At 46.4% G+C, this 23,447-nt stretch overlaps 4 protein-coding genes across 9 annotated transcripts; 3 read left to right on the top strand and 1 right to left on the bottom strand.

The window, feature by feature from the left end:
* Positions 1–6,347: 6,347 nt before the first annotated feature.
* Positions 6,348–9,043, top strand: GPSM3 (G protein signaling modulator 3). 2 transcript variants are annotated; one of them, XM_051996343.1, is made up of 5 exons: positions 6,348–6,696; positions 6,888–7,018; positions 7,198–7,297; positions 7,572–7,771; positions 8,067–9,043. In XM_051996343.1, the coding sequence occupies exons 2-5, from the start codon at positions 6,971–6,973 to the stop codon at positions 8,202–8,204; spliced, it is 486 nt and encodes a 161-aa protein (XP_051852303.1). In that variant the 5' UTR covers positions 6,348–6,696; positions 6,888–6,970; the 3' UTR covers positions 8,205–9,043. The 2 variants fall into 2 exon arrangements, with proteins under 2 accessions (XP_051852303.1, XP_051852302.1); XM_051996342.1 differs by lacking the exon at positions 6,348–6,696 and having other exon boundaries at positions 6,759–7,018.
* PBX2 (PBX homeobox 2) lies at positions 8,279–14,218 on the top strand. 3 transcript variants are annotated; one of them, XM_051996331.1, is made up of 9 exons: positions 8,279–8,374; positions 11,015–11,088; positions 11,467–11,714; positions 11,807–11,997; positions 12,124–12,259; positions 12,471–12,624; positions 13,011–13,099; positions 13,294–13,380; positions 13,515–14,218. In XM_051996331.1, exons 1-9 carry the CDS (start codon positions 8,316–8,318, stop codon positions 13,605–13,607), a joined length of 1,131 nt encoding a protein of 376 aa, XP_051852291.1. In that variant the 5' UTR covers positions 8,279–8,315; the 3' UTR covers positions 13,608–14,218. The 3 variants fall into 3 exon arrangements, with proteins under 3 accessions (XP_051852291.1, XP_051852289.1, XP_051852288.1); XM_051996328.1 differs by lacking the exon at positions 8,279–8,374 and adding an exon at positions 9,101–10,114; XM_051996329.1 differs by lacking the exons at positions 8,279–8,374; positions 13,294–13,380 and adding an exon at positions 9,098–10,114.
* A 1,010-nt stretch (positions 14,219–15,228) lies between these two features.
* Positions 15,229–18,845, top strand: AGER (advanced glycosylation end-product specific receptor). 3 transcript variants are annotated; one of them, XM_051996326.1, is made up of 11 exons: positions 15,229–15,770; positions 16,020–16,120; positions 16,224–16,416; positions 16,555–16,619; positions 16,722–16,809; positions 16,972–17,166; positions 17,300–17,430; positions 17,659–17,800; positions 18,217–18,243; positions 18,339–18,468; positions 18,548–18,845. In XM_051996326.1, the coding sequence occupies exons 1-11, from the start codon at positions 15,719–15,721 to the stop codon at positions 18,642–18,644; spliced, it is 1,221 nt and encodes a 406-aa protein (XP_051852286.1). In that variant the 5' UTR covers positions 15,229–15,718; the 3' UTR covers positions 18,645–18,845. The 3 variants fall into 3 exon arrangements, with proteins under 3 accessions (XP_051852286.1, XP_051852285.1, XP_051852287.1); XM_051996325.1 differs by having other exon boundaries at positions 16,555–16,809; XM_051996327.1 differs by lacking the exons at positions 18,217–18,243; positions 18,339–18,468; positions 18,548–18,845 and having other exon boundaries at positions 16,014–16,120; positions 17,659–18,210.
* Positions 18,846–18,975: 130 nt separating this feature from the next.
* RNF5 (ring finger protein 5) lies at positions 18,976–23,208 on the bottom strand. The gene is made up of 6 exons (XM_051996341.1): positions 22,619–23,208; positions 20,215–20,233; positions 19,985–20,097; positions 19,827–19,881; positions 19,618–19,735; positions 18,976–19,520 (listed from the first exon to the last, which is right to left on the bottom strand). Exons 1-6 carry the CDS (start codon positions 22,756–22,758, stop codon positions 19,423–19,425), a joined length of 543 nt encoding a protein of 180 aa, XP_051852301.1. The 5' UTR covers positions 22,759–23,208; the 3' UTR covers positions 18,976–19,422.
* Positions 23,209–23,447: the final 239 nt, after the last annotated feature.

Here is a 23,447-nt window from a genome sequence, read left to right as displayed (position 1 = left end):
GAAGGAAATAATATGAAATAAGTCTGGAAAGGCAGGTTGGAGAAAATCTGTAGAAAGTTTGGACTGTTAGGCTAAGAGGTTTGCATTTTATCCTAAAACTGCTAAGGAGCAACTGAAAATTTTTGAATTTTTAAATGCCAGTAAGATATCTGATGGATATGAGTGAGCCATTAATTGGTGATATAGAACTGGAGTTCTGGAAAGATCAGAGTTAGATATATAGATATTGATATGGGAGCTACCCTTGTAGATCTAATAATTAAGCCTGTGGGAGTTGATGCCATTATCAAGTGTAAACATAATCAAAATGGACAGAGAATTGATACAGCATCTAAGCCTAGAGGGCAGAACATAGATGCTGATCTGGCAAAGACTGAGAAGCTGATCAGAGGAAGAAAACAAAAATAGTATTTAGGAAGAAAGTCTGCAAAGCTTTTAGAAGGAGAAAATGAGGAGTGAGAAAAAAATAAATAATCTTGGAGGGTATAGAGGGCCAGTATTGAAGAAGTCCATATACAGGAAGAGTCCAATCCAGGTATTACTTGAGATCTGCTCTTTGTAAGGGCTGAACAATTCTAGGCATTGGCTCAACGATTTCCTTAACAATTTTTGATAATTATTTAAATTATCCCTTCTAATTTCTATTTAAAAATGGCTTACAACCAGTGATACACTGCATGCAGAACACCTCTTTTCCTGTACCTCCAAAATCTTCACCACCCCAAATTTTTTATTTTATTTTTATGCTTTTCCTATTTTTAAGGTATTAATAACTTATTCTCATTCACCTTAACTACAATAACAAGATATCTATCATAAAAGTCATCAATAACAGAAATTATCAATAGCAAAGGTATTTTTCAAAATAGGGTTGTAAATAACACAGTTGTGATGCCTTGTTCCTGTCACATGCAATCTCCATCAAGATTATTCTAAATTTATCCCAAGTATGTCTTTCAAAAATTGTTAAGGGAGTCAGTGAACCAATGCCTTGGGTTGTTCAGCCCTTATAGAGAGCAGGTCTCTAGTAATATCTGGACCAGACTCTTCCTGTACGTGGACTTAAGTCAATACTGCCACTCTACAAAAGGGTACTGTTTCAACTGAATGGTGAGGGAGAAATCAGCTAACAGAGAGAGAGATGAGGAGATAAGGCTTAGCGTCGGGGTTTCGCTAAGGGACTGGACTGTAGGTGAATCCAGGGGGATGCCTCCAGGAAGCAGACAGTTTGCCTGTCAAAGTCCAACCCAGCAGGGAAAGCAGTGGGAAGGAAGGAGGGGAAGCCGGGGAAGGGGAGCGAGGTAGGGTGGAGGGGAGGGGAGGAGGGGAGTGAGGTGGAGAAGAAGGAGGGGTCCCTATCTCCCAGGCCACAAAACAAAGCCCCATTGTCTCAGAAGATGACATCACCGACGCAAAACTTCCTGCCCACGGGTCGCCATCTCCACGATAAAGCTTCCCGCTACTGACCAGCAGAGGGACCCCCATGCCAGCTCTAGCTGTCCCTTTTCTCCTATTTCCAAGCCGGGAGAAACTTCTCACAGTCATCTACCCCCAACGGACCCCAACCCCAACTCCAGATTCATCGCTCTTTGCCTCCCTAGGAAGGCATTTCCCTGCGGAAACAATGTTTGAGCCGCCAATGCCCTACTCCAGGTAGGAGCAGACAAGGACGCTCAGGACAGCAGGGTCAGGGTGAATGGCTTTTTTTCCCCTGAGGCAGTTGGGGCTAAGTGACTTGCCCAGGGTCACACAGCCAGGAAGTGTTACGTGTCTAAGATCGCATTTGAACTCAGGTCCTCCCGGCTTCAGGGCCGGTGTTCGATCCACTGCGCCCCCTAGGGTGAAGTCTCTTAAAGGAGGGGCAAAGTCCAAAGGGCGGCTGATGAGGGGAAGGGAAGGAGGAAGAAAGAAGAGAAAGGAAGAAGAGAGAAGGGAAAAGAGAAGGGAGAGGAGGGGGCAGAGGGAAAAAAAAGGAGGAAAACTGGGCGGAGTCGACACGTGATGTAGGAAGACGGAAAGTCTAGGAGGAATCGAACCTCCCTGGGAGTGGCCTTTCCCTGACCCCACCTGTCTGCTTCCCCTCCCCTCCACGCTGCTCTGCCTGACTGCCCGGGAAGGGGTAGTGGAAGTAGCCCGGTTGCTTCGGGAAGCAGGGGCGTCCCGGGAACTGCAGGACCAGGCCCAAGACATCGCTGAGGACACTGGGGCCGGCTGACGCTCCTGGAAGAGGAAGGGCTTCCAGAGTCCCGGCCCTCTTTGCGTCACAAAGCCTCCCTACGCTCTCTGGATAGAAACGGGACCCGGAAAGGCGCCTTCCGGCCCGCTAGGACTTTACTTGAAGGCGGGGCTTTTCCATGCGGCCGTATGACGTCAGGAGGAAGAAGTAGGCGCTTACCCTCCCCGCGAACAGTGTCGATGAATGGTGGGGCACGGCCTTGCCTCTCCAGAGGCGGAGAGGCTCCCCTAGGCGGCCTGAGGTCCCCAGCTAGCATGCACGAAGCTCGACACTGTCCTAGCTTACTACTGTATCGGTCCTGCGGACAACGAAAAGGAACGACAGGCAGCTGCTCTTATGATTGGGTGGCTCTAGAAACCTGTGGTCCCATCCCCAGAACTCCGGATCCCTCCCTCTTGCCTTACTCCCTCTTTTGAACAAAGTTCCTCCATCCTCCTGTGTACCCAAAACCTCGGAGTGAAGCCCCTAAGCCGAGAAAGTACTGGGCATAAGGTGGTTGTTGTTGGGAATCAAATGGATGTTGAAAGCAGCAGTCTGGGGATCTCCCAAATTCTAGGCCATGAGACTCCAACGCAGGGAAATCCTCCCCCATAGTGGAAATAGAGGGATGTGTCTGCACCTAAAATCAGTTTTTATCCCCTTGATTGAACAATATTTTCCCTGAAATGGGAGAGAACCTCAGCTATCCCTTTCCTGTTAAAATGGACACTATTACATATACTTAAAAGGGAGGGGTGGGGGGCAATACCATTATCACTATTGCCACCCCCAAAAAAGATTATGACCTGATGAGGAGCTAGGAGCAACAGAAAGAGAAAAAGGGACAAGCAAATCCCAAATACAGAGTTGCTGGGAGCCCCAAAACTGGTGCCTCGAGAGAAAGAAAAATAGGATATGAAATTGTTTTCCGTGTACAGATGACTTCCCATGGGTGCCTGCCTCTGGAACAGTTCAGAACTCCTTATGTTTCTCCCCTTACCCTAGGATGAGATCACTTAAGGATGGCACATCCAGTCATCTCCCCCCTATCCTTGATGAACTGGATTGTTATTTCCTAATAAAGCTAACTTCATATATCACTTGTTCCTTGTTCTTTCTTGGATCTGAAGAATTGTAGAGAAAGTGAGGGAGCATGACACAGAATTGGAATGGGACTTCTCACATACTTCACCCCCCCTAAAAAAAAAAAAATTGTCCAGGAATGAATAGTTCAAATGCTTGTGGGAAAAAAACAGAAGATAACTTTGGGGTTCCCATAATTTGACATCTATGGTCACAGCAATTAGATGAGATGTAAAACTTGCCAAACTATCTTCTTAATTCAATGTAGGAATCCAAATGCCACGTTTTTCTTTGCTAACATTCCCTAATATAAATGCACAGTAGCCACTTAAATAACTAAAGGGTAGAAGTTATGAAATTTTGAAGTACTTAATATCTTTAAGAAGATGTCTACTGGTCTTGTGGCATTATAGTCATCTTGTTCAGGAATTAGAGACTACCTAATGCTTAGGGTCTTTAGGAAACTAAAGGGCTAGACATTAGGAAAACACTCACCTGTGTGTCCTTAGGAATACAAGTCCATGAAGCCACATCCTCCATATTCTCTCAACGCCAACCCTGCTTACCATCAAATGACTTTCACAGTCCAGAACTGACATATAGTTTTCTCTATTCAAGAGATCCAGAGGAGTTGTTACATCTCCTCATTCTAGTTTCTTAGCCCTCAATACTGAGAAGTTGCCCCTGCCCCAAGAACTTGATTCTTCCTAGTTTTGACTTTCCAATCCTATCTTATATATGTTTGTATCTTTAGCATTAAGTTTGAGAAACAGGATCATAGGATGATAACCAGTAAAGACCTTAAAAGAACCCTAGTGCCATTATTACAGAATACTAGATCTAGAACTGAAAGGCACCTCAGAAGCCAATCCCAGAAACAAGTGAAGGGATGTGAAAGGACACACAGGTCAGAAGTTAGATTTGAACATAAATCCTATAATTCCAAAGACCATGTCTTTCCCCCATTCTATGCTGAAGAAACCTAAATGGATCTGTGATTTCATTGATTGGAAATCCCTTCCAATAAAACAGACCATCCATGCACATCTTCCTACTCTTCACTATTCTTGTTCATGCCTTCTATGTTTGCCACAGTGTCTCCCAAACATGTTGGACACCATTCTAGTTTCCTTTTAACATTGTGAGATTATCAATGAAGTGTAGGTTGCCCATTAGTTAGTCCCCATCTTACCATCTCAGTAAACTACTCTCATAATGGATTACAACGTATTCCCAGCTGCCATGTGCTTCTCCATTGTTCTCTGAAACTCATTTTTCAATTCTTTGGAAACTCTCATATCATGTAACTCATAACCATACAGCACTTTTGGAAACTGGTATTTAAAAGACAGGAGTTTGTTTCAAAAAGAAGCTTCTGTTGAAGAGACTGGAGAGTTGTTCTACCAAAACACTGCATTTATACAAGTTGTAAATACTTATGATATAACCAACTGATATAGAAGCTTCTCAGATTCAAATTCCTTATTCAAGTTGGAGGCATCCATTCACAGCAGGAAGTTCTGACCCAGAAGAATTTCTGGCAAGTCACTTGGTCTCTCTGAGCCTCAATTTCCTCATTGGTAAAATTGGCATAATATTGGAATTCCTATTTCAAGACTTCTTTGCTTTTGTTTCTTAATGAAGAAAGTGACAGATAAATGTGAGGTATTGTATGCCTATTTCCCTGAGTTGTTCTTTCTCAGTCTCCCTGGTGGCAATCCCCTTCGCAGCCATTAGGACTGAGACAATTAGGGCTAGAAGGCCTGGCCACTCTGGCATTCCAAAGAGTCATAAAACTCCAGGTGGCTTATCTCAAACACTTGGTTTCAGGCTCAGACATCCTATCTCTAACTTCTTCACTTATTAGAATTTATGATCCTTTTTTTTTTATTATAGCTTTTTATTTACAAAACATATGCATGGGTAGTTTTTTTCAACATTGAGCCTTGCAAAACCTTCTGTTCCAACTTTTCCCCTCCTTCCCCCCACCTCCTCCCCTAAACAGCAGGTAGTCCAATACATGTAAAATATGTTAAAGTATATGTTGAATACAATATATGTATACATATTTATACAGTTATCTTGCTGCTCAAGAAAGAGCGGATCTAGAAAGAAGGTAAAAAAAAAACCTGAGAAGAAAAACAAAAATGCAAGTAAACAATAACAGAAAGAGTGGAAAGGCTATATGTTGTGGTCCACACTCATTTTCCATAGTTCTCTCTCTGGGTATAGCTGGTTCAGTTCATTACTGCTCTGTGGAACTGATTTGGTTCATCTCATTGTTGAAGACGGCCACGTCCATCAGAATTGATCATCACATAGTACTGTTGTTGAAGTGTATATTGATCTCCTGGTTCCGCTCATTTTGCTTAGCATCAGTTCATGTAAGTCTCTCCAGGACTCTATGAAATCATTCTGCTGGTCATTTCTTACCGAACAATAATATTCTATAACATCCATATGCCACAATTTATTCAACCATTCTCCAATTGATGGGCATCCATTCAATTTCCAGTTTCTAGACATTACAAAAAGAGCTGCCACAAACATTTTTGCACATACAGTTCCCTTTCCCTTCTTTAAGATCTTTGGGATATAAGCTCAGTATAAACACTGCTGGATTAAAGGGTATGTACAGTTTGATAAATTTTTGAGCATAGTTCCAAATTGCTCTTCAGAATGGCTGGATGATCCTTCTTTACCCTCAACCTGTCCAAAATAAAAAGTTATGGTCCTTCCTGGAGTTCCAGTTCGCCAGTGTTCTATCCCCCCTTGCCTTTGTTTTCCTGATCACTGGAGCCCTATAAGAGTCTCCGGAATCCCTGAATGCTGAGACAAGAGTCCAATTCAGCTGGCTGGGGTCAACATGAGTCCTGTTTGGCCATGGATCCTGTTTGGCTGCCAGTCCAAATTCTCCACTAATAAAATATTAAAAACACTCTCTAATCTCTATCTTGCCTCGGTTTCTCCAGCATTACAGTATCACTAATACCCTCCTGCCTCCCAGCAGGAAAGAATCTCTCCAACCTAGGTAGATATTGGGGGGGGGGGGGGAAGGGGGAGAGGGAGAGAGGAAAGAGGAAGGAGGGGAGGAGGGATGCTACATTGAAAGATTATTCTACTAGGTCAGGGGTATTCCCTAGGGGAGGGGAAGGACTGGGGGTGGGGGTGGGGAACAGCCTGAGGAGTAAAACCACTTCCTCTACAGCAAGTTCCTGTGTTGACAGTCAGCTAGGAAGAATAGAGAACCTGTTATGGGGGAGGGAGAAAGAAAGAGAAAGGGGGAGCAATGTTGTAGTCTGATAATCCCCCACAATACCTATTTCTCCTCATCAACATCTACTTCCCCAGGACCCTCAAATTGAGAATAATCGGTTTTATTGTATCCCTTTTTTCAGGTACTTTCCTGAGGATAAGAGACTGCAGGGAGGGTGGAAAAGGGGAACAGGAGGAAGTTGGTTGGGGGAAGGGGAAACATCACTAAGAGGGATGGGCGGGGTTTTGGGGGGACTAACCCAGAACCCAGCTTCCTTCTTAGAACCCAGGCATCGAGCCCTCAAGTTCTCCTTCAATCCTATTCTATCTCCAGCTACCGTCTAGGGCTCAGGTGTCCAAGCCTACAACCACCACTACTGCCTCCAATCCCCTTCTCACCTCCCCCTACTAACGGGGATGGAGACAGAAAGACTCCAGGAAGAAGAGGGAGGTGAGATTGAGCAGGTAAGTAGGGGAAAGTTGGGAGAAAAGCAGAAAGGAAAATAGGGACAAGACAACAAATTTAGATTTTTAGAGAGACAATTGTATATAGAGAAACAATGCATTGGAATACCAAGCCAGGTACTCTTTCTTGCCTTAAGATTTGTCTACTTGTGATGGAAGTACCTACTTATCATTTTCAGAGCCCTCCCCGAGATGATCAAGGCTGGCCCCCTCTCAATACTATCAGACCTTGGAGATCTGCACCCCCAACTCCTCCTCATTCCAGAGATCAAAACACAGGTAATCCAACTATTATTTCTCTGTGCCATTTTAATCATTACCTCAACCTTATTTTTGGCCTAAGTACCAATCTCAGATTTGATTTCTGAGACACTCATTTCTAACTGGTACTCTCCCTCAGTTAATCCAGAATTTTCATCATCCCATTCCCTAACTGTCACAAATATGCCTTTTACAGTCCCCCAATATCCAACCTCCCCATTTACAGCTTCTCCTATCCTAACTCCTCAACCTCCAAATCTCTGATCATCACCCCCTACACATACTCCCCCAGACCTAGGACCCCGCTCCGCCTCCATGCTCTCCCTGCAGACAGAACTCTTCTTGGACTTAGTAGCAGAAGCTCAGTCCAAGAGGCTTGAAGGACAGAGAGCCACCCTCCACATTCCCTCTGGCTCCCTAGCCACAACCTCAGTCAGAGTCCAGGTTTCAGAGGACAGAGACCAGCTCTACAGCACCATCCTCAGTCACCAGGTGAGACCAAAGCCTTCCTAACTTCCCTTAGGTATAAGTCTGCTCCTCTGCCCTCAGATTCCCTTTCACACAGCACTCACTTCTCTAATGGACCCAGAAATCTGCATCACTCCCACCTCCTCTCCCCCTGTCTGTCCTTATCCCCACTTTTGCTCCCTTCGGAGAGAAAATCAGGTATGCAGCCCCAACCAGTTCTACCCAATCCCCTAACTCCAGTATATCATTCCCTCAGGACCTCAGGCATCCAGTTTTCCCCTCCCCTGCTCACCTTACCTCTATCCCTCTTTCCCCCCAGTGCCAGCGTATTGAAGCTCAGCGTTCAGACCCACCTCTTCCACCAGGAGGGCAAGAGCTCCTGGAGCTGTTGTTGAGGGTGCAGGGAAATGGCCGAATGGAGGAACAAAGATCCAGACCGCCTACACATACCTGCTGATCTTTCCCCTCTCCTGCTGAAGTTGGGAGGTTGTGGTGGGGAGGTGAAGTGAGGAGTAAGGGACTGAGAGCACTGTCTAAAATTGTCTCATCCTAGGCCTGTCTCCAGGGGATGTCAGGAATTGCAGAAAGCAGTGAACATCAACTCCTCACCTCCATTCTTCTCTATGGGTATAGTGATGCTGAGACCCCTAAAGTTTGAGACCAGGACACCTGACGTTCCTCTAAGAAAAAATTTCAGATTGGGGATAGGAAGGACAGAGAATAAGAGCAATGTAGGAGAAAGGCTGAAAAGAGGGAATCCTGGTAACTTAAATCCTCCCAGGAGGATACCCACACCTTTGTCCACTTGGATCTGAACTGCTGAGGTCAGAATAGGATTTGGTCTTAAGGAATGACTGAGAAACTATCCAGATCCAACCAGATATGTACTGCCTAAGAAACTTCCAGGGGGAAGGAAAAGGGACAGCACCTCTATCCTTATAACTTGTTCCTCTCAAAATACAAACAACTTTGTCCCCCTTAGGGGACCAGTTTTATCTGCACTCGCTCCCAGTCTTCCAGGAAGCCAAGACCTCTGAAGGAATTAGAGTGCTGCCCTGTATAAACAACTGTGGCCTCTTTCCCATCAGTGAGGGAAAAGGCTTGGAAGGTTGGAGGAAAGAGATTGGGACCCTCCAGCCCCTTCACCCTACACTCATTTCATCCTTTGAGAGGACAGGATGAAAGGAGGAGGTCCAAAGACAGGGTGATCTGAGACAATCACACCCCTTCTCCTTAATCCCACCTCCCTGAAAGCATATTGTTTCAATTTTATGAATAAATTTAATTTCCATCTCATTTGAAGACTGGTGACTAAGTGAGAGGGGGAATGGGATCTTTGGGGAGAGGAGCTAAGGGGAAAGGCCTGAGGCAAGGGCTGGATAGCTCTTTCCTTTGTCTGGCTGCAGGCCAGCTCACCTCCGAGGCTGGTTAATTACTAGCTCATTAAGCTTCGGCTGGAGACCTCCCTAATTACATACTTACCCCCTCCCCTCTCTGCACAGCTCCCACACTCCTGGTCTTAATTAAGTAAGACAGGGAGGGAGTCTTTAGGACTAGAAATATGAACAGAGCTGTCCAAGAACCCAGGCACCTGGCATCTCTAGCCCCATCCCTTATCAGGAGTCGAATGCCACCTCTCCCTCCAGCCTTTGGTTTCCTTCCCTATAGAATATCAAAATAAGCATCAGGCCCTTAACTCTCGCAATTCCAATCTTCTCTCCAAAAGGACCTTCTCCCTCTCCTCTCATCTTTCTCTTTTTTCCCCACCTCTTCTTTGGTCTCTGTTCTTTGGTCTATCTCTCCGCCCACAACTCCTCCCTGTTCCTCCTCTTCTCTCTCCTCCTCTTCCTCCTAATCTCCCCTCCCCCAGCTTCCCCCCTCCTCCCTCCCGCTCTCTCACACACACCCCCGCCCGGGCCTCCTCTCTCTTCGGCTCCATTTTCTCCGCCGCCCGGGGCCGGGGTCTCCTCTGGGGGGGCTCATCCCATATCTCAGAGCTTCCCCCAGGGCAGGGGCCCCCCAGGGAGAAAAGGGGGGGTGGCAGTAGGAGCATCGGCCCAAGCAATTTTTCAAGAAAAGGGGGGAACCCGGGAGAAAGGAGGGACTGATCTGGGAGGGGCTCCGGGGGGAGGCCCCCCCCCCAGCCATGGATGAAAGGCTACTGGGGCCGCCCCCTCCAGGCGGTGGCCGGGGAGGCCTGGGGCTAATAGGTGGGGAGCCAGGGGGATCTGGGGAACCTCCCGGTGGTGGAGAACCCGGAGGGGGTCCGGGGGGGGTCCCAGGAGGACGGGGAAAGCAGGACATCGGGGACATCCTGCAGCAGATCATGACCATCACCGACCAAAGCCTGGATGAGGCCCAGGCCAAGTGAGTCCCCCCAAACCCTTTTCCAAATCTGAGACCTCTTCACACATACGGGCTTTTGGGACCCTCCCCCATATTCTGACCCTCTGTAGTCCTCTTACTGTCTTTTGGTCTTTCCTAAATCCCCTCAACTACTCTACCTCTTCCTCCCTTACTCTAAGGAATCCCTAGACCTGCTGTACACAATCTCTTTAGGTGACTGTGAATTCCCTAAATGCTTAGCCTGCTCCTGATCTCTCAGTAACCCCTAAGCCCCTTGAAATATCCAATATTCCAAGGCTGTCTTTTAGTACCCAATGTGGGATTTTTATCATCACAGCATCTAATACCCTCACTCACAACCTTATCCAAATCACTTGATCACAACCTCCTGGCCACCCCTACCCTAAACTTTTAAGTAGAAAAGAGCTTTCCCCACTTTTCTACTCTAAGCTTGCCCAAGCTATTCTTTTATTTAACCCTTTCTCACAGCTTCTCTCTAACTTCCTCCTAGGGAATCTCCAAACTCCTAGCCTGTCTCCTGGCCCCCATTCTTCTCTTAAGCCCACTTATCTCCCCCAATAACCCTCCAAACTCTTCCATACCCCCTCGAACTCATTCCCCCATGTCTCCCACAACACACACACACACACACACACACATCCCATCACTGGTTTCCATTTAGTTCTTCTGCCCTCTTCTCCAAAATGTAGGACCTGATGCCCTGGTCTGGCCCCCTAGTCTTTTATTTCCTTCAACCCCATCCCAATTTCTTTCTACCTTTCTGACTTCTCCCTGTAGTTCTCTCTTCCTTCTTGTCCCTCAGTTTATTCTACCTCTTCCCCAATTCTCACATGCTTCTTACAGTGACATTCCTATCTCTTTCTCCTTCCTTCTTTTGTTCTTCTCCTTTTCCTTCCCCAGGAAACATGCCCTGAATTGCCACCGAATGAAGCCTGCTCTTTTCAGTGTCCTATGTGAAATCAAAGAGAAAACGGGTATGTATCTCCCCCCCCCCCCACCTCACCTCCCCCTTCCCCAACACACACTCCTTTCCTGGGAATGAAATCCATCTCACAATAGAGACAGTAGGAACAGGTCTGGGTCCCTGAAGAATGAGAAGGTAGAAAAGAAATTGGGGACAGAACATGCAGAATTCCCAAGGGAAAGAAGAGGCTGCTGGGTAGTTAGATACCATAGACCTAAAGCTTAAAAGGACCTCAGGGGCTTTCTAGTTCAACTCCTTGTTTTACAGATGAAATAACTAAGGCCCAGCCAGGTTTAAATGAAATTGCCCAAAGTTACAGAGAGAATAAGTGCTGGAGATAGGATTTGAACCCATCCCCTGAAACCCTATACTTTATCTTGCATCCCAGGCCTCAGTATCCGAAGTTCACAAGAGGAAGAGCCTGTGGACCCCCAGCTGATGCGTTTGGACAACATGCTTCTGGCAGAAGGGGTAGCAGGCCCCGAGAAGGGAGGAGGGTCTGCAGCCGCAGCTGCAGCAGCAGCAGCCTCTGGGGGTGGAGTGTCTCCTGACAACTCTATTGAGCACTCCGACTATCGAAGTAAATTGGCCCAGATCCGCCATATCTACCATTCTGAGCTGGAGAAGTATGAACAGGTACAGAGCCTTGGGCCAGATGAAGGAGGGGCATTGGGAGGCTGTCAAAGGGTTCTCCTCATACAAACCTGACTTCCTGACCACCCTCCCAGGCATGTAACGAGTTTACTACCCATGTGATGAACCTGCTTCGAGAGCAGAGTCGTACACGACCTGTGGCTCCCAAGGAAATGGAGCGTATGGTTGGTATCATCCACCGAAAATTCAGTGCCATTCAGATGCAGCTCAAACAGAGCACGTGTGAAGCCGTCATGATCCTTCGCTCACGGTTCCTGGATGCCAGGTGACTTCGAAATCTAGGATCCTAGCCCGTAGCTCTTTTACCAGCCTCCTTCCACCCTCCCCATCACTCTACATCCATCTCCCAGGGACTCCAACATTCTCACACACCCTCTCCCTGTCCCTGCAGAAGAAAACGCCGTAACTTCAGTAAACAGGCCACTGAGGTCTTAAATGAGTATTTCTACTCCCACCTGAGTAACCCTTATCCTAGTGAAGAGGCCAAGGAGGAGCTTGCCAAGAAGTGTGGGATCACTGTCTCCCAGGTAATGGTGTCAGGTACTACGGAATGAAAGACTTTTGTATCCTGAGAAGAGAGGGAATGGAGAAGAGTTGGCAAGAGAATAATAAACTGAGAGGGGAAGGTTATCAACTGTTGGAGGGAGGGAGGAAAGGAGGGCAGTCAAGTCACAGGGTTTCAGAAAATGCTAGTCTTCCTCTTAAGTCCTCTCCTCTCCTCTCTTCTTTACTTCAAAGGTCTCTAACTGGTTTGGCAACAAGCGGATCAGATATAAGAAAAATATTGGGAAGTTCCAGGAAGAAGCAAATATCTATGCAGTGAAAACTGCTGTGTCTGTCACTCAAGGGGGGCATAGCCGTGCCAGTTCCCCTACACCTCCCTCTTCTGCAGGTTGGACTTCCCACTACTCTTATTCCATTGGTTTACATTCCCTGAATTTACTTTTTTCCTGTCTGATCCAAATCGTGGCAGAAAGGGGCCCTATCTAGTTTGAGGGTGACCAAAATGAGACAGGGTTTGGAACACATCATCACAGCATATATATATATATATAGTTCATGCCATCTTCGAGAATTTATCCCTTGCCTTCTCTTCTAGCAGAAAAGATCCATAGGAAATGAGGTGAAATCTTCCCTTTCTGGATTGACAGTTTATTCACCAATCTCTTGTATATGGAAGTAAACCCCCAGAGAAACAGTACTGTGGTGCTTTGGGAATCCTAGATAGGAATGATAATTTAGTTTTCCCTCTTCCTCTATTCTTTTGCCTTTCCATAGGCTCTGGTGGTTCTTTCAACCTCTCAGGATCAGGAGACTTGTTCCTAGGGATGCCTGGGCTGAATGGAGACTCCTACCCCAGTTCCCAGGTCAGTTGCACAAGGCTATGTGTCTCCTTTATACCTTCCCCATACCCGCTAAAATATAGCACATTGCATTTCATCTTGTAATTCTAGGGTGTAAGAATCACCTCTCTTGCCTTATTCTCTCTTTTCCCTTGGGACATAGGTGCCTTTTCTTTTTCTGGCTCCCTCTTCCTCACCCCTCCTTTTGCCTCTCTCAGGTGGAATCACTCCGACACTCAATGGGCCCTGGGGGCTACGGGGAAAGTCTTGGGGGAGGCCAGACGTACAGCCCCCGGGAAATGAGGGTGAGTCTGTATATAGAATCACCCCTACTCTCCCTAGGATCAGAAAGATGTCCTCTACACTTTCCTTCCGTACCCATTCTTAAACTATGAGAACTTCCTCCCTTGTGATCCTATATGTCTCTCTCCTTTCCTAGGCTAATGGTGGCTGGCAAGAGGCAGTGACTCCATCTTCAGTGACATCCCCAACAGAGGGACCTGGAAGCGTTCATTCTGACACGTCCAATTGATCCAGTCTCTGTCTCAGGGGTGGGGGCACATTGGATGACTCCTGAAGAGGCCCTGTACATCCAGTGAACACACCCCACCCAAAGGAGAAGCACAAGGCAGAGGGACAAATGGGGCTTTTCCTCATGAAGAAGGTGTCTCAGTGCTAGGTGTGCAAACCAGAGAGTGGGAAGGATCTCCTAAGGGATCCTTCTCCGTTTGCTTCATTTCTCCCTCTACCCTACTTCTTTCCTTTAGTCTTATCTCTGTCTCTCTCTCCCTCATGACTTATTCCTCTTGCCCTCCCCACTCCACCCTATCCCACTTATCCACTCTAGAATTAGGCAGAGACGCCACCCTGCCTGCCTAGTGACGCCAAAAATGGAGACAAGATTTTTGGACAGAGGACACAGGCCATACCCCCTGTGCACCCCACCCCCTGCCCCCTAAGACAGCTCTTATTACCTCATATGCAGCTCATCTTAAACCAATAGAATTGCTCGGTGGACAAGAGTGTCTGACTCAGATATCTACCTCGAAGGGAGTTTCTGCTACTTTAGAAAAATGTTGACAGGCTTTGGATTTTTTTTTCTAAGAAAAAAAAAAAAAAAGAAAAAAGAAAACCTGGGATTCATCTGTTGGTTTGTTTGTTTTTTATTTTTAATCTAGGTTTGTTTTGTTTTGTTTTTGGTGAGGAAAGGGGTTAAGTGTATTGTTTCTTTTGATTTATTCCTTTCCCATATTAGGGTTAATAGCCAGAAGTGTTGGATAGGGGGGATGAACAAATTTAAGAGGACCTGCCAATCTCACTCCCCAAATGGGTCCATCAGTCTGATCTACGGGATATGTTGAAAGAGGAGAATAAAACCCTCCCTTCAGACCTTGCTGGGTACTGAGAACTTTTTCATTTGCATGTGCAAATAAGCTTGCTTCATTCTTCCAGATATCTGGTAATAGGATGACTAAAGGGGATAAATGAGCTCCCCAGGAAATCACTTGAGGAATGGGTCAGCAGAGCTGAGGATTGTGATTTTAAGGGAAAAAGTGAAATCACCTGCCCCCTCTCCCAGGGACTAACACATCTTAAAATATGTTTTTGCATTTTTCTTTATTTTATTGTTATCCTAGCGTGGGGGGGGAAGGGAGGCTTATTGCCAAATACGTTAAATAGGAGGGTACGCTTGTTGTCTCTCCCTCAGTTTCCCCAGAAATGAGGTTTCTGATCTTAGCCCAAAATCTGGGGTGTAGAGGTGGGAGAGCAACAGGGGTGAAGTGGGGGGCGGGGGAGGAATATTAGAAATGTCCCATATCTCCACCCCTCTCCCCTCCTGGCTAAACTCCTCAAACATCCTCAGGATTTGGTGTGTGTGTGTGTTGGGATGAGAGGACTCCTCCCTATTTAGGGATTCTGGGGTAGGGTCAGGAAGTAATGGGGATTGGGGGGGAGGGGAAAGGGGCAGTTATCTCCTCACTTGTAAACTTGTAGTTTCACAGAACAAATGACAGTTTTAAATAAAGAAATTTCTTTTTCCCCTGGGTTTGGTGAAGAATTTTTTTCACATATATGAGAACTTGGATTTCTCTAGGTTTTTATCTTTCCCCACACATGAAATCTGGCATCATCATGGCTTACTGGGACAAACACTGGTCTGGAAATCCAGGAGTCCTGAGTTTGACACTTGACTTCACAACTCACTTAAAAATGTTATCCAACTTCCCTTGCCTGATTTTTCCTTCTCTTCTACTTTCTCTCAATACCCTTTTTCCTAGGGAGAATAGACTTATCCCTCATCCTATCTGGCAACTTCTCTCTTAGAACAGGGTCTACTATGCCCACTAGTCTTCAGTGGCTTGGCTTGGGGGTACCAAGATTTAGAGCATGCTTCTCCCCAGTCCCCATGGGTGTGGCTTTGCTAAGAGTCAGCAGTACCTGGGTTGGGAAACACAAGTTTCTTCTGGTACTTCAAGGGCCCTTGTTGAGAACCCAGCTGGATTCCTGGCATTCTCCAGGGGAGCAGACAGAGGAGATTGGGGAGAAAAGGGGGAGGAGAGTCACAGGGTGCTGGCTTTATGTGGGACAGTAGCAAGATACTAAGAGAGAGTCAAACAACCAGGAGGCTGGGGAGAAGACAGGATGGCATTTCAGACAAACACAGGAGCCTGGATGCTGATCCTTAGCCTAGGGGGTAAGGGACTTGCCCAGATAAGGCCCAACCTTTTTGAGTATTCCCCCTCTTCCCTATTCAACTGCAATTCCCCCACCATTCCTACTCCTCTTCTACCTCCCATATCTATTCCTTATGTTCTTCCCTAGCTATTTCCTTGCCTGATGCTACTTCAATAGGGGACTCCAACCCTGTCCTGGCTCTGTCACATATCTCTGGCCTTCCCCATCCCTACCCCAAAAATATATCATGCTTTCTCCTTGAGGGCAGTGGTTGGCAGTCAGAACATCTCAGCCAGGATTGGGGAGCCCTTGGTGCTGACCTGTAAGGGGGCTCCTAGGAAACCACCCCAGCAACTTGAATGGAAACTGGTAAGTTAGGAGTTCTCTCTTAAGCCTTCTTGCTTTCTAATTCACATGAACTTTCTCCCCTGTTCAATTATTTGTCATCCTTTGCTTCCTAAACTCTCCCTAGAACACAGGCCGGACTGAAGCCTGGAAAATCCTCTCTCCTGGAGAGAACCCTTGGGAGAGTGTGGCTCGAGTCCTCCCCAATGGCTCCCTCCTCCTGCCAGCTGTTGGAATTCAGGATGAAGGAACATTCAGGTGCAAGGCAACCAATCGCCATGGGAAGGAGTTCAAGTCCAAGTACCAACTCCGTGTCTACCGTAAGGGCAAAAAGAGCTTCTCTTTTGCAATCTTCAGCATCTTCAAACCTGGGGCTTCTTCCCCCACACCCACAACATCCTCTACCTGGATTAAAAAAACCATCCTTTGAGGGCCCCTGATCTCATTTTTCCCTCTAGAGATTCCAAAGAAGCCAAAAATAGTGAACTCTGCCTCTGAACTCATTGCTGGGATCCCCAACAAGGTAGAATTGAAAAAAAAAACAAAAGGGGAATGGTGTATGAGGGGTGGAAAGGACATTCCAAAGGCAAAAATGGAGGGTGATGAGGTCTTTCCGGTATACCAGATAGGAACATGCCTATCCGAAGGGGGATACCCAGCAGGGACTCTTAGCTGGCATCTAGATGGGAAAGCTCTGGTGCCTGATGGGAAAGGTGAGTGATTCCTTCAAGAAAACTTTCTTCTCTATAGTCCAATGTCTATTTCCTCTCTGTAATCTCCCAAATCTTAAAAGCTTTCTTCTTGCCATGGCCTTTCCCCTCTCTATATCCGGTCCTCTACTTTTTGGGACATGAATCTCTTTCTTTTCCCATCAGGAGTATCTGTGAGGGAAGAGACCAGAAGACACCCTGACACAGGACTTTTCACAATACAATCAGAGCTGACAATGACCCCAGTCCCAGGAAGCCCTCTGAACCCCACCTTCTCTTGCAGTCTTAGCTTCAGTCCCAGTGCCCCTGGACAACAGGCCCTCCAAGCAGCGCCTATTCAACTCAGTGTCTGGGATGAGAGTTGAGTGGAAGAGAACAAGAAGAAAGCTATAGGCTTATATATATAGGGTCTTTGGTGAAAGGGGTGGTGATATGTATTTCAAATGGGGAAGCAATATGCTATAGAGGAATTAACCACTATTCTCATTCCCAGAGCCAGAATCTTTGGAGGAAGTTCGACTAGTAGTAGATCCAGAGGGTGGAGCAGTGGCCCCTGGAGGGGCAGTAACTCTGACCTGTGAGGTCCCCGCTCAGCACTCATCACAAATTCATTGGCTTAAAGATGTGAGTGATTCAGTTCCTTAATGGTACAGTGAGTTTAATGAAAAGGAGAGCCATGCAAAACACTGGGAGGTGAATGATTTGGGTTGAAAAAGGGGAAAGGAAGAGGAAGGAGAAGTTACAGAAATACTAGGTGGGGGGAAAAGGAAATTTGGAAGATAAATGGGAGAATATGGTAGAAGGGGATCCCTGATAACCATCCAGTATCTCTCCTTCCCCATCCTTTCCCAGGGTTCTCCTCTGGCCATTGCTCCAAGCTCTGTGCTGTTCCTTCCTGAGATCACAGTCCAAGACCAAGGAATCTACAGTTGTGTTGCCACTGACCAAAGTCACAGGTCAAGAGAAAGTCCTGGTGTTAGCATCAGCATCATTGGTGAGAAAAGTCCTCCTGTCCAATCTTTCAATCCCAGACCAGATTGAGGCATGAGTCACAGAGGCCAAACTTCAGGTTTCAATCCTCCCTCCCTTCCCAGCTCCCACTTCCCATACTGCCCCCCCCCCCCAAGAAGGCTGTTCCTTCCAGGCTCCTGTCCAGGCTCCTCTGCCCAACAGAGGAAGCCCAACAAGCCTCCTCCATTGCCAGAAAAAACAACTTTAGCTGCAAGGGTGTTTGGTAGGGAATAGGAAGTGGGGGGGAAGGGGGAGAATAAAGGAGGAGTTCATCTTCCTTGGAAATCCAATCGATGGAGAGAAAAACAGGTCCTAAGTACAGTAGGAATACCTCTTCCCTGCCTCCTTCCCCACATTCTAGCTCTATCCCCTTTGACTAAGATCTACTTTGACTTTCAGATTCTAGAGAAATTGACCAAGTAGAAGGTAAGGATCATAGATGTGTGGATGGCTGGTGAGGCAAACTGGAAGTAACACAAAAGTTGCTCTCCTTCCAATCATGTTTTGTCATCTCCCCACAGGCTCTGAGGGAGGCCCAGGACTAGGCTTACTGGCCCTCATTCTAGTAGTTTTGGGTGGCCTGGTCACAGCTGCCCTGCTGGGGGGATTCTTTTTGTGGAAAAGACAGCGGCTGCTCCACAAAGAAGAGAGGTAAGTGAAGAGCATGGAAAGCCTAGGGCCAGAGGTCAGAAGCCAACATCTAGGGCTCTGTCCCTTTTTCCTTCTGTAGGAAGGTTCCTGAGTGCCCAGAGGAAGAGGAAGAACGGGCAGAACTAAATCAACCTGAAAAAGAAGAAACAGCTGAGAACAATGAAGGGGAACCCTGAGCAACCCTTGGCTACCCATCTAATTCCATCCATCTTTTTCCCACTCCCCTGCTCTAATGCTATTTCTCCTGACCCCAGTATCCCTTCCCCATTTTCATTACTTCTCCTGAAAAGTCAGTCTTACATCAGCTGAGAGCTGAACCTGTTCCCTGCTTGTGCACATTCATCCAAACAATGATTATTAAATATCTGATAATCCTATCCTCTGTGCGTGTCTTCACTGCCCTAAGAACCTCACAGGAAAAATATCAAATAAGAAAGATCTTGAGAAGCAAGAAGCAGGGGGATGGGGTTGGGGGAATGGAGGAGGGTTGGGAAGCTCCCACAGACATATTTTCAATTTTTTTTATTGAATTCCTTACAAATTATGGAGTGAGGATGGGGATGAAGGTAGGGAGACAGAACCCATCCTAGGCATAGAGGGGAAAATTAAATTAAATCAAAAATTGGGAGAATAAAGAACACTTCCTCTTCATCCCAAATAAGAGAACTTGGGAAGAAGTAGAGAAGTAGACAGTCCCCTTACCCATTTCTCACTCCCTTACCCCTCAAGTTGGGAGTAAAGTTGCATCTCAACTTAGCAACTAGAGAGGAAAGGGTTCTCTGGCTCTCCCAGTCAGTACTCAGTTGATTCCCTCTCCCTCACTTAGAGGGATGGGATTGGGGGAGGCTGTGTCTGTCCTCAGCCAGCAGAGAGCAGATACCTAAAAAAAAAGTTTTGGGGCCCCCCAATACTGATTCTCCCTCTAGTTGGGGGAGGCCCCTAAGAGGGGGCAGCTCAGACACTGAGCAGCCAAAAAAAGAAGAATATGGCAAGGAGGAGGAAGAGGGAATCCTGCCAGCCGGAGCCTGGACGGCCGGGTCCCAGGTCCACACCTATAAGAGAAATCAAAGAGTTGCAGAAAAGAGTCCCTTGTCCCAAGGAATGAGCTAGAAGACTCTCATCCTGAGGAAAAAGGGAGAAGGCTCTTACCTGGACCCCGGTAGAAAGGCTCATGGGCATTGAAGACAGTTGTGAAAAAACCAAAAGGAAAGGCACCCACACCAAAAGAAAGGTGGAAGCCTCCAGCATCCCCATACGAATGGAATCCCTGTTAAGATGAAGACATGGTAGATATAAGATAAGTGATGAAAGAGGAATTTTTGGGATACAAAGTCATGATGGGAAAAAGCAAGACTCACCCCTCTGCTTTCAGGGGCAGGCCTCTGGCCCTGTGGACGTGGCGGTGTTTTCAATCTGTTGAAGATAAAGATTACACGAGGAAGCCATCACCTACCTTTTCTCAAGACTTAAAAGTTATCCCCAGAGCCTGATTCTACCCTCATTTACTCCCTCTCACCTAGGATCCTGTTGTTTCTGGCTTCCTCTCCCATAGAGTGGGACAACTTTCTCCCGGCTTATTCCAGCCTTACACACAGGGCATTCTTGTCTTTCAGGTCGAGTCTCCAGCCACTGAGGAAAGAAGTGTAATATACAGTAAATAGGTTGGGTTTTCTACTCCCCAGGCCTCTCCATTCCTCAGCACCCATCTCCCACTTCCCTTTCCTCTCCATCCACTCCACTACTCACCTGGTGGAGACAAGGCCAGCTTGGTGGGAGGAGAGATCAGAGGTCAGAACAGCTGCAGATAGAAGATACACAGAGGCCCCAGGCCCCAACTGCTTCCCAGCCCCATTTCCCTCACCACTCATTATTATTCCTTTACCTCTCAATCTTTTTCAATATGTCTGTTTTCACATCAAAATGAATTCATATTACCCCAAATGCCCTGTCTCCCCTACCAATACAATCCTTTGTGTCACTTCCTTAGCACCAACCCTTCACAATCTGAATTATAATCACATCACATCAAACTGATCTCTTAAAGTGATATTTTTAAAAAATGCAATAACCTCAGTTACACTGAATAATCCCTCCTTCAAGATATCTATCTCCTCTCTTGACTTCAGAGATGCCACATTCCCCTTAGTTTTCCTCCATCTCTGATAATGCCTTGTCTCCTTGGCTGGCTCTTCTTCTCAGCCCTTCAAGGTAAGTTCTGTTCTTAACCCTCTTCTATCTCCTTTAGCACAATCTCTTATTACCAGCTATGACATCTCTTCCTTAACTGAATCAACAGATACATAAATGAGGTGCACCTGTCTATCAGACCAAATTTTCCAGTTCAACAATTTAGTAAATCTAAGTTCATTTATATAGCAGAATGATTGTTATATTCGAAGTCAAAGGAATCAAGTTTGAATTTGTGCTGGCCTGTTTTTTGTTTAACTCTGGGCAAAACATTTGACTTAGATCAATCTATATCCTTATTAAGAAAATGAGGCTAAACTAAATGATTTCCAAAGTTCCTTTCAGGTATAAATCCTAAAATCCTATCATTCCCTCCAAACCTGTTCTCCCTGTTGACTTAATTATTTCTGTCGATAGCAATAAACATCATTCTTACAGACTCCCATATTCAAAACCAATATTGCTTTTCACACTTTCCTTTTATTAACTTCTCACATCCAATCAGTTGGCAAGTTCTATTAACTTTCACGTCTACTTTTCTTTCATCAATATTCTCCTTTTTATTTCTACTACTACCATCAATAAAGGTTCCCTTCCTAACTACTTTCATTTATTCTCAGGCCAATTTTCTTTAAACATTGGTCAAGTCACTTTGATCAAAATTCCCTAAAACCTCTGCGTGGAATTCAAGCATCTCTACGTTGGAAACAACTTACCTTTCCAATTTAATTTCATATTTCCCCTCTATGTACTCTACTTTCCAAATTAGATTACTAGCTATCACAACTCCATATAGTTGAACTCCAAGTTTAACTATCAGGATGACTGCTTATTTTTAAAAACCCAATACCACTCTTCCCTTACTGACATCTTCCAGCAATAACACATTCACACAGCACTTTGTTTTGAACCTCTCAGGCACCTATCATATACTACTTTGTGCATCCATTCATATATTACTTATATACATGTTATATGCCCCTGGAAGCTCCATGAAGTCAGGTACCATAGCTGATCTAAACTTCTGTATCTGTTGCTCTGCATACAGTAGATATTTAATAACTATTTAAGCTATTATAAATATAAGTTGGATGTGCATCCTGGGTGCACAGGCGTGCCGTCTTTTCTAAATTCCCCCCACTGGAGTGGTATATGTATGTCTATATCCCCTGGCTGTCAACAGCACAGACATGTGAGCCCAAGCTCTCAGCAGTACAAGTATGTGTATGCGGATTTATCCAAAGCTGTCATGAAGACACGTCTATGTGAATGTTGCAAGAACCTGGGAAATGTGTACGTGTGTGTTCTTCCTAAGGCTGTCAAGACATAGAGAGAGGAATGCAGTTAAGAATAGGGTATATCTCTTAAAATGGCTTACATAAATGTATTGCACACACACACACACACCAATATCACCCACTAGCCCAAGGAGGGGGGTGTGTGTGTGTTTTCAAGGGATTCTTACCACTCTCATACACTAAGAGTTGTGGGTATCTTGGGGCTGCTGACAGTACAGGGAGAATATCCAGTGGGAACATCCTGAGGTTCTCACCAGTACCAATACAAGAACCTATCCGCGGGTCTCCTCGAGCTCTCCCATCAGTACCAAGGATGTGGGTTGTAGATGTGCTGCAGTCTTATGTCATTTAACTAGAGGGGTGTAGTAAGTAGAGGTCTGTCTCTTGGGGCTTTCTAGAAATAGGTATGAATGTAGCTCTGTCCCAGAGTGATTGTATATTAGGGAAGGGATAATTTGTGGAGCTCAGGATAATGTGTCCCAGAACTCTCTCGAGGAGAGAGAGAGAGAGTGAGTGTGGGTGGGGGTAATGGGATAGAGGGATGTTCTAAAGCCCTCACTATTTTACTAGTAAAGGTATATGTCCCAGGTTCTCGTTGGTATGGTGGGAGTAGAGTGGGGGGGAAGGGGGGAAGGTGTGTGTGGGGGGTGTCCCGGGGCTCTCACCAGTACAGGTGGCCGCACATACTGACCACCGCCTCCCGCGCTGTCTCCAGACAGATGTTACACTCGAAGGCCGCACCTGCCCCTCCCCGGTCTCGGTTTGGCCCTTCGGAGCCCCCGTCCTCCTTCCTGGCCGCTGCCATGGCCCCTCAACTGTTGCCCGCGCAACACAGGTCTTCCCCCACTAAACACATATACAAACCCAGAAGGTCCGAAAAGCCCGCCCCCCTGCTCTTGCCCATTGGTCATCCGTCAAGGTCTTCGAGCCTCCATTGGTGATCCTGCCCACCAGTCACATCGCGTTCGGAAAGAAAGGATTGGTCGCCAGTCTGGGGAGGGAGAGGCACATATTGCCCCGCCCTTAAAGAGTGATTATTGGACGAAGCAGTCGACAGTCAAGATGCTGCGTCATAGGATAAGCCGTAAAATGTTCTGGCAGACCCTATTGTCCGCAGCAAAGAAGAGCCCACTATATCAGCATCACCACTCGTCCCCCATTGCTATGTGTCGTGCTCAATTGGCTCCAGGACACAGATTCTAGCTATTAATTATCCAGCCAATTCCCGCCCCCGTCCTTCCTTCAGTTCATTCACAATCCAGAGATCCTATTGGACTATGAGCGCGTAAATTCCGAAGCAGCCGGTTGGCTAGGAAATGGTCGCAAACATTCATGTGAGAGATAGAGTGGGCCTATCCGGAGGAAGTTTTCCTTCCTTGGACCCACCCTTTCCTCTCCGTCTTTCTCGTTGCTATAACGACTGGATTGCAATTGGTCTTGGTTTGGCCACCACCCCAGCCTTAAATTCCTTCTCTGTTCGCCACTTCCACCAAA

This window comes from Antechinus flavipes, chromosome 4 (assembly GCF_016432865.1).
Source record: "Antechinus flavipes isolate AdamAnt ecotype Samford, QLD, Australia chromosome 4, AdamAnt_v2, whole genome shotgun sequence".
Taxonomy (NCBI): domain Eukaryota; kingdom Metazoa; phylum Chordata; class Mammalia; order Dasyuromorphia; family Dasyuridae; genus Antechinus; species Antechinus flavipes.
The sequence above is the reverse complement of the archived record's forward strand: the minus strand, read 5'-3'. Positions and strand labels throughout refer to the sequence as shown.